The sequence below is a fragment of the Rhinolophus sinicus genome, chromosome X (genome assembly GCF_036562045.2).
Source record: "Rhinolophus sinicus isolate RSC01 chromosome X, ASM3656204v1, whole genome shotgun sequence".
Lineage (NCBI taxonomy): Eukaryota > Metazoa > Chordata > Mammalia > Chiroptera > Rhinolophidae > Rhinolophus > Rhinolophus sinicus.
Genome location: NC_133768.1, coordinates 13,495,961 through 13,508,661, shown reverse-complemented (window position 1 = coordinate 13,508,661; position 12,701 = coordinate 13,495,961). Strand labels below are relative to the sequence as shown.

General features: G+C 39.4%; 1 protein-coding gene across 4 annotated transcripts in view; it reads right to left on the bottom strand.

Annotated features, from left to right (window-relative positions):
* NHS (NHS actin remodeling regulator) overlaps positions 1-12,701 on the bottom strand; it is a 344,627-nt gene that overhangs the window by 31,077 nt on the left and 300,849 nt on the right. For all 4 annotated transcript variants that reach the window (XM_074323429.1, XM_074323430.1, XM_019755449.2 and 1 more), the window contains exon 3: positions 10,036-10,169. In XM_074323429.1, coding sequence (XP_074179530.1) covers positions 10,036-10,169 — 134 coding nt within the window. The remainder of the gene's footprint in view (positions 1-10,035; positions 10,170-12,701) is intronic.

Genomic DNA, 12,701 nt, shown 5'->3' with positions numbered 1-12,701 from the left:
ATCTCTTTTGTCTCCTGCAGTTGAAGGGCTGCTGGATGGAGATGTTCTTCTTGAAAGGTGAAAGCTGTCGAGTCAAGTCTTCTAGGTAGCTTGCTCATGTCACTTGACCTCCGGCCTCCGAATCCCCACACATAGAGTTCCTTTATGGCTACTCTTATTAGTACAGTGTTGGTGCTTCAGAAAATACCCATATGCCTGCAGGTTTGGTCAGCTTTGGAGCACTGTCACCATGAGAATGGCTTTTCTGACAATATGTTTGGGGACTTTCTCATGGTGTTTTGAACAAGGAAGCTGGGCACCTCCAAACCCTCCTCTATTCCCACCTCTGCAGCATGGTTTATGCCTCAGTGTTGGATGTTTTTTACTTCACATTTCCAAGTAGAAAGATTGGTTACAGAGCTGCCTAACTTACCTCTCCAAGAGATTTAAAGATTGTGTTCAGTATCCTGAAGGTTTTGGCAAATGGTTATGCTGGGAGCCAGGATCAGCTCCCAGTAGAGATCCAAAGCACTGATTGCACTGTCACGTTAGCTACCTGGTTACATTGGCTTCCTCCTGGTATAGACCACTGCTAATCTCTGAGAAACACAGGGCCTGGCAGTGGTGGCACAACCTGAGGTGGCATTATAGACCTTTTAGCAAGCCAGAGCAGCTTCTTTGCCAAAATCAGCTTAGTTTAGACCTCATTGAATCAAGCTGTTGCCATCCTAATGTCTGTCTAAGTCTATTCATTTGTATATCTGCCTGTGGCTGATTTTCTGGCTAATTCTTTGCTTGCTGGCTTCCTTGCTTGGGAAGGGAGATGTGCACAAAATTCTTTAGGAAGGCAATGGCTAAAGAACACCACTGCCAAGGGAGAGGAAAGGAGTGGGAAACTGAGGAATAGCCAGGTGGGATGGCTCAAGTATAATGAATGAGAAAAAACAAACATATGGAATTGCATCAAACTAAAAAGATTTTTCACAGCAAAGGAAACCATCAATAAAACAAAAAGGCATCCTACTGAATGGGAGAAGATATTTGTCAATGATACATGTGATAAGGGGTTAATATCCAAAATTTATAAAAAACTCATTCAACACCAAAAAATCAACCCAATTAAAAAATAGGCAGAGGACATGAAGAGGACATACAGATGGTCAACAGACATATGAAAAGATACTCAACGTCACTAATCATTAGAGAAATGCAAATAAAAACCACAATGAGCTATCACCTCATCTCGGTCAGAATGGCTATCATCAATAAATCAACAAACAAGCGCTGGCGAGGATATGGAGAGAAAGGAACACTTGTGCACTGCTGGTGGGAATGCAGATTGGTGCAGCCACTATGGAAATCAGTATGGAGGTATCTTAAAAAACTGGAAATGGAACTACCTTATGACCCAGCAATTCCACTCTTAGGTATCTATCTGGAGAAATCCAAAACTCTAATTTGAAAAAATATATGCACTCCTATGTTTATTGCAGCGCTATACACAATAGCCAAGACATGGAAACAAGCGAAATGCCCTTCGGTAGACGACTGGATTAAGAAACTGGTACATTTATACAATGGATTATTACTCAGCCATAAAGAAGAATGAAATCTTACTATTTGCAATGATATGGATGGACCTAGAGAACATTATGCTAAGTGAATTAAGTTAGACAGAGAAAGACAAATACCCTGTTTCCCTGAAAATAAGACCTAGCCGGACAATCAGATATAATGAGTCTTTTGGAGCAAAAATTAGTATAAGACCTGGTATTATATATTATATTATGTCTTATGTTATGTTATGCTATGCTATGCTATGCTATGCTATGCTATGCTATGTTATGTTATGTTATGTTATGTTATGTTATATTAAGACCCGGTCTTATATTATAGCAAAATAAGACCGAGTCTTATATTAATTTTTGCTCCAAAAGATGCATTAGAGCTGATTGTCCGGCTCGGTCTTATTTTCGGGGAAACACAGTGCCACATGATCTCACTTATATGTGGAATATAAAGAACAGAATAAATGAGCAAACTAATCAGAAACAGTCTCAGAGACATAGAGAAAAAACTGAGGGTTGCTCGATGGGAGGGGGTGGGGATGAAGGAGAAGGGGAAGGGATTAGAAAGCACAGTCGGTAACCACAAGATGGCCACGGGGACATGAAAGTCAGTTTGGGGAACATAATCAATAATGTTGTAAAGATTTGGTAGGGTATCCGATGGACACTTGTCTCATTAGGGAGACCACCTCAGGGATGATGTAGATGCCTGATCACTGCACTGTACACCTGAAGCTGAAGCTGAACAATAATGAATGTCAGCTATAATTTTATATATATATATATATATATATATATATATATATATATATATATATAGTCACGGGATGTGGACTTCAGCATAAGGGATAAAGTCAAGGGAATTGTAACAGCTATATACGATGTCAGAAGGGTAGTAGATTGGGGGGGGTTACCACTTTGTGAGGGGTGTAAATGTCTAACTATTATATTGTTGTGTACACCTGAAACTAATAAAAAAGTATAAATGAATGAGGAATTCTGTATGAAATATCATTCTGGCTTTGTGATCAAGTAATGTAACACAGGAATTGAATAAAAGGGAAAAATTTTCTGATACTTACCTATTCGGTACCTCATAGGCTCTTTGACTTGAATATTTAAAGTTCCTAAGTTTATAGTTTTTCCCTCTTTAGGCGGTGTAGCAAACTGTTTTAATGCATGGTTGTGGTTTATTGTTCTATTTAATGTTATGCTCATCAACCCATCAATAAATATTGGTGTTAAAACACAACAAAAACACTTCTTTCCAAAGTTACTAAAGTTAGCTCTTTTCTTCCCCACCTCCTTCAGTGTGGTTATGATATTCATTTGTCACATAGTCAGATTTATTTGTTACTTTTTGGTTTTCATTTTGGGTTCTCCTCACATTCTGGTTGATGTTATTTATTTACTGGAAGGGAGGTATGTGAAACATTACCTGGGTTCCAAGAGTTAAAGCCACCCCAAAAAATGTATTCAGACAAGTGTCACTCTCCTTGAACCCTACCACTTCCTTCCCATCCCCTATTCTTTCTGTCCCATTCCCACCCACCCCCTGTTGGTTACCCAGTCTCATTAGTTTCTGGTTTAACCTTCCTGTACTATCAGTTTTACTAAAATGCTTGTTTTGAAAAAGTGAATTTGTTCCAATGTGATTGACATCTTAGAGAACAATTTAAGCATAATGTGAATTTCGCATTTGCTCATGCAGGATTTCATGCATGAGCAACTGTAGGTGAACACAGAAACTGTACCCAGCTGACCTGAGCTGTGTAAGAATATACAGGATGCGCACACCTCACACATCTCCAAGTTCCCTGGGTTTACCTGTGTGAGGAGCCACGCCCATCCACACCTGGGCCTATAACCTTCCCTCTGATTTCAGGGAGCCCTGTTCTCACCCCTTTATCGTAACTCACAAGCTGCAGTCCTCCTGAGGCCAACTCCAGAAGCAACCATCAGGACTTTTTCCAGGTAAAGGGACACATTTATTGTACTATGTATCTCTTAACCATTTAACATGTATAAAATTGTGCTGTTTTTTTAAATTAGGTTCCTCTCTCTCTCTCTCTCTCTCTCTCTCTCTCTCTCCCCTCCCCTCCCCTCTCCCTCTTCCTCCCCTCTCCCTCTCCCTGCCTCCCTATTTCCCTCCCTCCTTCCCTTCCTCCCTTCCTCCGTTGGAAGAAGTTTGAATGCTGTGCCCTGTTTTCTTCATAAACCCTTTGATTTTTATTGTGTAATTTTGCACAGTAGGGATGCTTATGTTGTATTATAGCAGAATTGACTATTTCTTTCACACAAATAAATGGATACCTGTATCTTTTCTTATATTCCCTTCTTTCTAACACAAAGGGTAGCACATTATAGACACTCTTGAGCTTTGCCTTTTTCACTTAAGCGATATTGTGGAAATCACTCCTTATTAGTTCGTAAAGCTCTTCCTCATTTTTTACAGCTACATAGTACTCCATTGTGTGAATGTCCTGTAGTTTATTCCATCACTATATGTACACATACCACAGAAAAAGGGCGAATATTACTAATGGATAAATACCTCTTAAATACATCCATCTATGTATAGGCACCTTGGTTGTTTCCAATATCTTGTAATTATAAACAATGCTGCAATAAATAACCTTTTGTATTATTGGAGGTGTATGTTTAGTGGGATTGCTAGGGCAAAAAGTAAATGCATATGTAGTTTTTTAAGATATCACCAAATTCCCTTCCAGATAGGTTGTACTAAGTTTGCATTTCCATCGGCACTGTATGTGAGTACATGTTTTCCCCTAGTTTCACCAGCAGAATATGTTGTCATGTTGTTTAATTTTTGCCAATCGAATAGGTGATTAATGGTATCTCAGTGTCGTTTGCATTGCTCTAATTATGAGTGAGTTTGAACAATTTTTCTTAAGTTTAAGAAACATTTTTATTTTATTTATTTATTTATTTATTTATTTATTTATTTTGTCCCTCAATTTTTAGGAGGTATTTATCTATTAGTAAAATTAATCCTTTTTCTGTGATATATGTTGCACATATTTTTCTCCCTTTTTGGGTTGTTTTTGGACTTTGTTTATAGTGTTTGAGCATACAGAAATACTTACTGTTCAAATTTATCAATCTTTTATTGCCTCTGTATTTTGAGCTAGACTTCAAAAGCCTTTTCCTGGAATGAGGTCATAGAATAATTCACCCCTATTTTCTTTTAGTACTTGTATCATTTCATTTTTTGTGTGTGTTTAGGTTCCTGGTCCATTTGGAGTTTAATCTTGTGTATAGTGTGAAATATGGATCTAATTAAATGATTCTCAACCGGGGGCGATTCTGTCCCCCCAGGGGACATTTGGCAGTGTCTGGAGATATTTTGGGTTGTCAAAACTAGGGGGAAGAGTACTCCTGGCATTAGTGGCTGGAGGCCAAGGAGCTGCTAAACATCCTACCGTGTACAGGACGGCCCCGCAGCAAAGAATTATTTGATCAAAATTGTCAGTAACGCTGAGGTTGAGAAACTCTGATACATTTCTTTTACCAAGTAGCTACCTAGCTGTTCCAGGATCATTTTTTTTTAAACTCCATCTTTTGCATCAGTGTTTTGAGATACTGCCTTTATCATATGTAATGTTTTCATGAATACTTGGGTTGATTTCTGGACTTTTTGTTCTATGCTACTGGTATATTTGTCTATTCGTGTGCCAGTACCACACTGTTGTAATGATAAAGGCTTTAAAGATATTTGAATGTCTGGTAGGGCTAGTCACCCCTTGTACGTTTCTTTTTTTCAATGTTTTCCTGGCTATTTTTGTATGTTTGTTTCTCCTTAAGAACTTTCGTATCAGTGGGTCTAACCCCATTTTAAAAAAGCTTACTGGTATTTTTATTGCGATTGTGTTAAATTTATAAATTAACTTAGAGAGAAGTGAGTTATTTATAATGCTGAATCATTCTATTCAAGAACAGGGAATGTCCTTCCATTGAGAAAGTATAATTTTGTGTCTTTTAGGAATGCTTTCACGTTTTTCTCATTTGGTTTTCTACATTTCTGGTAATTAATTCCTAAGTATTTAGTCTTTGTTATTGCTGTAAATGGATTTTTCTCTTCTTCTAGGTCTACTACTTGTCTATCATTTGTGTAAATGAAGGATTTTGATTTTTGTGTGTTTATATCCTGCTACCTTGCTGAATTTTTGTTGTTGTTTGAGTCAGTTGTATCATTGGTTCTCTAGGGTTTTTCTGATATAGTATCATATAATCTGTAGATATAGTATCATATCAAAAGTAGATTTAGGTTTACTTCTTTACCAATTCTCATGCCTGTAATTGTTTTATGTTGTCTAATTGCATTGATTAATACCTCTAGTGCAATGCTAATAATAACAGATAGTGAGCATATTTGCCTTGTTCTTGATTTGAGTGGAAATACATATCGTGTTTCCTCATTAAGTAAGATTTTAGCTTTAGGACTAAGGTCTATATATTGTATCATGTTAATGAAGAGTCACTCAATTCCTATTTTCTTGAGTGTTTTTATAAAGAATAGGCATTGAATTTTATTTAAAGCCTTTCCAGCATTATGGAGATAAGGATATGGATTTTTCTCCCTTAGATCTATTAATATGGTATATGATACTAACAGATTTCCTATGTTAAACCAACCTTCCATTCCTGAAATAAATCCCATTTAGTCATGGTATATTAATTTTTTAAATGTGGTATTGTATTCTGTTTGGTAACATTTAATTTAGTATTTTTGCATTAATAATCATGAATGATATTGGTCTGTAGTCTCCCTCCCTCCCTCCCTCTCTCCCTTCCTTCCTTCCTTCCTTCCTTCCTTCCTTCCTTCCTTCCTTCCTTCCTTCCTTCCTGTCTTTATCAGGATTAGGTATCAAACCTTTATAAAATGTTCATAAAAGAAATGGGGGGGGGGAGTCCTACTTCATTTGCAATGTTTTGAAATAGTTTATAGAGCACTGGGACTATATGGACTTTGGAGGCTTAGTAGAATTCCTCTGGAAAACCATCTGGGTCTAAAATCACTCCCTTTGCCACCTCTGATGAAGCAGGACTCCTAGGTGGGTTTCAGTTAGGAGACACCCCTTGAATTTTCAATTGACAGAGGGTTTTAAGCTAAATTGGCTGGTCGGTTTCCTGTAAGTTCCCCTTGGAGAACTTTTGATAATAAATCAAATGTCAAGAAACCAAGCATCCCCTCTTTCCACTTACAGGAGCTATGAGGTTACTTTGGAGCGATTACCAGATGTCACCAGACAGATGACACTGTGTTTCTTAAAAAATTTAAATATCCCAATGCACCCTTAGGATTTCATGACTGTGTCCCAGGGTACTACACAGTTTGGGAACCGCAGGTAGATAGCCTTTCAGCCTTTCCCCCCATGCATATGTGTATACATACTCACGTATACACTCATAGATATGTTTTTGAGATCACACTCTATACTGTTTAAAAATCCCTGATGATAAAACACATACATTTTCTGTCATTATATTCCTCTATAACACTATTTTTGATATTGTATTCTATCCTATGATTATACCAGAATTCATTAAACTAAGTCTATCCTTCGATGTTTAGGATATTTGTAATTATTTTTCCTATTGTAAACAGTGTTTTGATGAACATCCTGGTGAATAAACCTTTGCATATACTCTTGTTATTGCCTTGGGACAAATTCCTAGACATAGAATGGCTACATCAAAGGGTATGAATAGTTTATAGTTTTGATAAACATTGGCAAACTGCCCTCTAGAAAGGGTATGACAACTTATACTTCCTCCAGTCTTATATATGAGTATACATCGTAGGCTTTTCATGTAATGGTAAGAGTTTTATTATAAGTGATTATGAGTATAGATTCAGATATTCATATATTTTAGGGACTGCTGGGCACTTTCACACATAATTTAATTATATTTACATAACATTGTAGTAAGTCTTAACAAACTTGTAATATCGAAGTTATTATCCCCATTTTGCAGATAAAGAAATTGGGACTCAGATATCATATCTTTTTCCAAATCTCACAACCAAAAAGTTTAAACCTAGTGAGACCCATGATATACTCACTATATCACTGATACCTCAGGGACTTGACTGGCTAATAATAATAATGATGACGATGATGCCTAATACATAGTTTGCTCATTATGCATCAGGTACTGTTTACATGTATTAACACGTTCAGTCCTTGTTCCAAACTTATGAGCTACTAGCTACGTTATCCCTGAGATACTGAAATGCTTAAGTTGCCCAGGGTCACACAACCAGTAATTGGCGAAGCTAGTATTCAAATCCAGGCAGTATGGCCTCAGAGTCCACGCCATTAATGACCAAAGTATAGCATAACAGTTTGCAGAGCTGTAGAAGATTGTATATAGAATCTCATTATGAATGCTTTTTTAAAGGAGGAAAATATGGCTTACCTAAAGTCTCATAGATGAAAGGAGAGTTGCTGTGTAAGAAAATGTCTATCTAGCAGTTTGGCTGCAAATTTCCTGTCCCTATATCTGCAGTGTATTTTTTTTCTCTTATAGCAATATACAGCCCTTGTAAACTGCATGCATAAGGTCTGAGGGATAACTTAAATGAAAAATCTTTCAGTGAACCTCGTGACCCAAACTCAATTGAACAAATGAAACAGTTAGAGTCTCCCCAACTGACTTAGAAATACTAAGTATTATCATTTGAGATGGGTAAAGTTTCTGAAGTTTACATAAGTACAGTCTAGACTTTTCCTTTATTGATGTTTGTTGGGCAAATGAAGCACCCACATTACTATTCATTATTTTAAGCCTTTTCCTATAGTTTTACTTTGGTATTTAGACATTTATTATTAAAAATTATGCAGAAAATGACAATGCGTAATATTTTTATGTCATTTCTGTAAATGCTCAACATTCTTCTCTCCCACCTCGACCCCCACCCCAAGAAAACTAACTTAATGAGCCACAAAACATGTATAATGAATGGGAAAATATTTTTAGCATTTTATGCAGAAAGTGCCTTATTAAAAGCAAATGCTTCAGCAAGCAGATTTGAGCTTAATATGAACTTTTGTTGAGCAGGGACTTTTATGACAAATCACTAGCATGTGTAACTGCTCTATATAAAAACCTAGAAAACCCTAAGAGGCTCTTACCTTCTTTTGTTATCCCTGAGCTGCACTAGAGTAATGCAGTGAGTATGGCATGGCACTCAGTAGACACTTGATGAGCCTGAAGGGCACGAAGACTACCGTCCCAGCCACAAGTAGAAAAATGTCTATGTATTGTCCAATATCGTTCACTATTTTGTCTGGATATGTTACATCATACAGATTCATTTAGAGGAAGTCTGTTCATCTGGATGTTTGGCATCATGTGACCCAAATAATTTGCATCTATTTTGCATATTGTAAAAGCCATAAGTGTAGGGTTTATAGTCATACATAACACATTTAATTTCAAATAAAAAAACCTCAACGTGTAACCACACTGTTGTAACTTCTTTAGACTTTGGGCCTCAAACTAGAATGACAAGAGAGCAGGGGTCCAGCCATGTGGACAGGCAGTATGGGCTGATTTGGTCACAGAAACCATAGCCCCTCACTTCAGCGAGGCCCTGCTCAGAGAAACAAAGTGCTCACTTGTCCCCACTGAGGCCCCAGAAGGCACATCTGGGAGATGGTGTTGGCAGCGGCTGCTGATAGTGTTTGCAGGTGTTCTGAGCTGGGCTCAGCTTCATCAGCTGTGATCCCTACTTGGGGCTGAGCTAAGTTATAGCCACACCTACCCAGGCAAGGCTGAAATCACCGGCAGTGATGCCATCACTCTGGTAACTGCTTACCCTGAAGAACTAGCCTCCCTTGTAGAATGGGGAAGCATGAAATGATGAGATGAGTTGTCTTCAAATGGGAATTTCCACATCATTTACGTTCTTTTCCAGCTCACCCTACTGAGTCAGCCAAGCTATCACCGGACTAGGAATAATAGTAGTGGTCATAGAAGTTAACATTTACTGAGGTCTGACTCTGTGCCAGGCACTATGCTAGGTTGTTTCCATGCCTTATCTCATTTAACCTTCCAACATGGTAAGCGAGGTACTATTAATACCCCCATATTACAGATGAGGGAACTGAGGGCAAAGAAGGTAAGTCATCTGCCCTAAATCTTTCAGCTTGTGTGCGGAAGAACTGGGATTTGAAGAAAGTTTTTTGCCCCTGATTTTAGAGTCCTTAACCGTTATTGCTTTAGTGCATTGTGTAACCAGTTAACTAATATATACATATCTGTACCCCCACTCTATTCCCAAAAGAGATATTCATTTCAGGAATGCAAGAGGAAAAAGTTAAGTTGTTCTCAAATGCCCATGATTTGCTCCCTCAAGCGGCCCAGCCTCCTCCACTAGGAGGAGGGAAACTGATGCCCAGGACCCACTCGTGCTTCCTGACGAGCAAGGACAGAGCTGCCAGTTGGCCACCAAGCTCACCGTTAAGAAGTGACGGTCCTTAAGTTCGCGCCTCCTCTGGCTGTGAGCTGGGGGGTAGGCCGGCAGGGGGGGAGCCACTACAGAAAGGGGGGCAGCGGCTCTCTGCTCCCGGCGATCACTCCGGCTGCGATGATCTGGGGGCAGAAAAAGCAATAATACAGAAACAGACTTGGCATTTTCAATCTGTCTTGTCCCCTTGGGAGGAGGAGCAAAAGGCTCGAAAACGTGAGGTTGTGCTAATCTAGTTCATTTGTATACCAAATAAGATTTTCAGAATGGTTCCAAACTAAACTTCCACTTCATAGTAATATGAAGGTGGACACCTACATTTCATCGGGTCCATCTCAGAATCTTTGTACAACATGGCTCCCTCTAGAGTTTGGAAAAAGCAGCATGTGTTTCAGCATGCCTCATTTCAAAACAACATGAGCCAAAGAAAAAGGAAAAAATCCAGAATAATGATGGAAGATGTGCTGACGTCATGCTGGAGTGAACAGTAGGTACAGCCATGCCAGATCCACTGGAGAGTGCCAGGGACAAATGCTCACAGCCATCCAGGGGGTGCTGGGGCCAGCTCGTACAGGCTCAGGAGTGCTAGGTGTTATGTGTTCAGGAACTTTGCAAGCCAAGTTTTACACTGTTGGTAGCTTGAAACAGGCCACTATGGGAGTATGGTGAGGTATGTGAGAGAGCTCTGTGTCAGGGCTTTTGTTTATTTACTTTATTACTCTTTGTTTGTTTAGAGAGCTTGTGACCAGCGCACTATTGCAGCCATCTAAGCCCTGTCACCCACAACACGCAGAGGGCTCCTAGAGAAAGTAAAAGAATCCCAATGACAACAGTTGTCTGATTTAGAAATAAAGCTGTCACTGGGAAACGCCAAGACATTTCCACATGTGGGATAAAATGGTCCTCACTTTATAGTAACAATCACTGAGACGCCAAGAGCGCCATTTAGCTTTCCGGGTGTTTCAGTGAGTCCTAAAGCACACCCAGCTCAACATACTGGCCATGCCAAAGGCCACCCCACCTGCCAAAATGCAGCCTGTACTCATGCCTGAAATCTCGTGACCCCCTAATGACCCAAGGTACAGAGTTTTGCAGCAGATCTCTTGATGTGCCCTTCTATTATTTAAAATCACCATTACTCAGCATATCAGTAATAATTATGATGCCCAATAGTTCCTGAGCAATTGCTACATGTCAAAGATGCTTTGCTAAAGCTCTTAGCGTGATCTCAGCAACGGTGTGAAGTAGGTCCTGACACCATCACTCTTCTGCAGATGCTTTAACAGGCTCAGGGAGACTAAGTGACTGCCGAGCTACCAGTGGTACACTTGGCCCCTCAGCCCTCCCCTTAACCACTACTTGACCTACAGGTACTGTGAGGCCCTAACATACCTTCTCAGTCATCACAGCAAGATTGCTTGGGTTTGATAGTATTTGATTATAATTATACACTTATTTTATCACGTTCTAATTCTTTGAATGTTGAAAATATAGAAAATTTGACAGCTCATAGGACACTACTTACATTTTTACCCATATTAGGAAATGAAAGTAACTACACTGACCTCTCAAGTGACGTCAGAAGCCCTTTCTTCAAAGGCCCGATAATGCCCAGTGCCCATTTCATCTCATCATTGTATTGACAAAAATAATCTGTTTATGTGTCTGCTTCTTTCACTCAAAGGAGGACAAAGACTATGTTTTATTTAGCTTTCAATCTGAGTGCCCTGACGTGCTTGAGATATAATGGGTTCTCAATAAATGTTTGTTGAGTGACTAAAAGGAAGAACGAATTAATGCTTTCATTAAAGGTTAGTCTTTTCACATCAGCACGCACTCCATCCCCTACCTTTCTCACCGGCTGTGTGGCTGGCGCCCTCACTGTTAGGTCCTGCTCCAGGTCCTGTTTCACTGGCCTCCCTAATGCCAGCCCCCTTCCTCTTTGTGGAGTCAGTGTGCGGTGCTCTAAACTAGTACCCAAGCACTCTCGAGCTTTCATATTTCTGGTCATGTCTGATTTGACTGTCTGTGGGCCTCACTGCTTGAAATGCCGACTTCATCTGTGGCAAGAAAACGTGGTAGTGTTCTTCATCTTCCTTTGCTTGGGATTCTTTAGACAAATGTTGATTCCCATTCACAAGCAAAAAAAAAACGTCCTCGTCACCATGTAGGTCGTCTTTGCTAACCTGCCTCTACAACCAATGTTGATCAGGAAGACATTTTGAGAGAAATGTCTTCCTTGTTCAAGTACCTACGTCCAGTGCCACCCTCATTTTTCTCTGCAAGCAAACAGTGGGCTTTTTTCTAAACTGGCATTGCAAGGAAAAGCTCTGACATTCTTAAATTCATAACAGAATAAAATACAGGGGTCACTGGTTTGGAAAAGGTGGAAAGAGAGGAGGAGTCTGGAGGGAGACATCAACCTAATTTCCCATTCAATCGCTCCCCTCCGACACTTTCTTAAACATATCTCTTGCATTCACCCTAGGCCAAGAGTAGGCAGGCGAGATTAATGGCTCCCTAATAATACTTTTTTCTGGTGGTGGGGTGGGGAGGACATTTGTCTACTAGAGCCCGATACTGAAGTAGACGCTTGGTTCTTATTACCTCAGACCAATAGAACTTAGACCCCAGCTATGAAACTTGAAGGCAAGGAA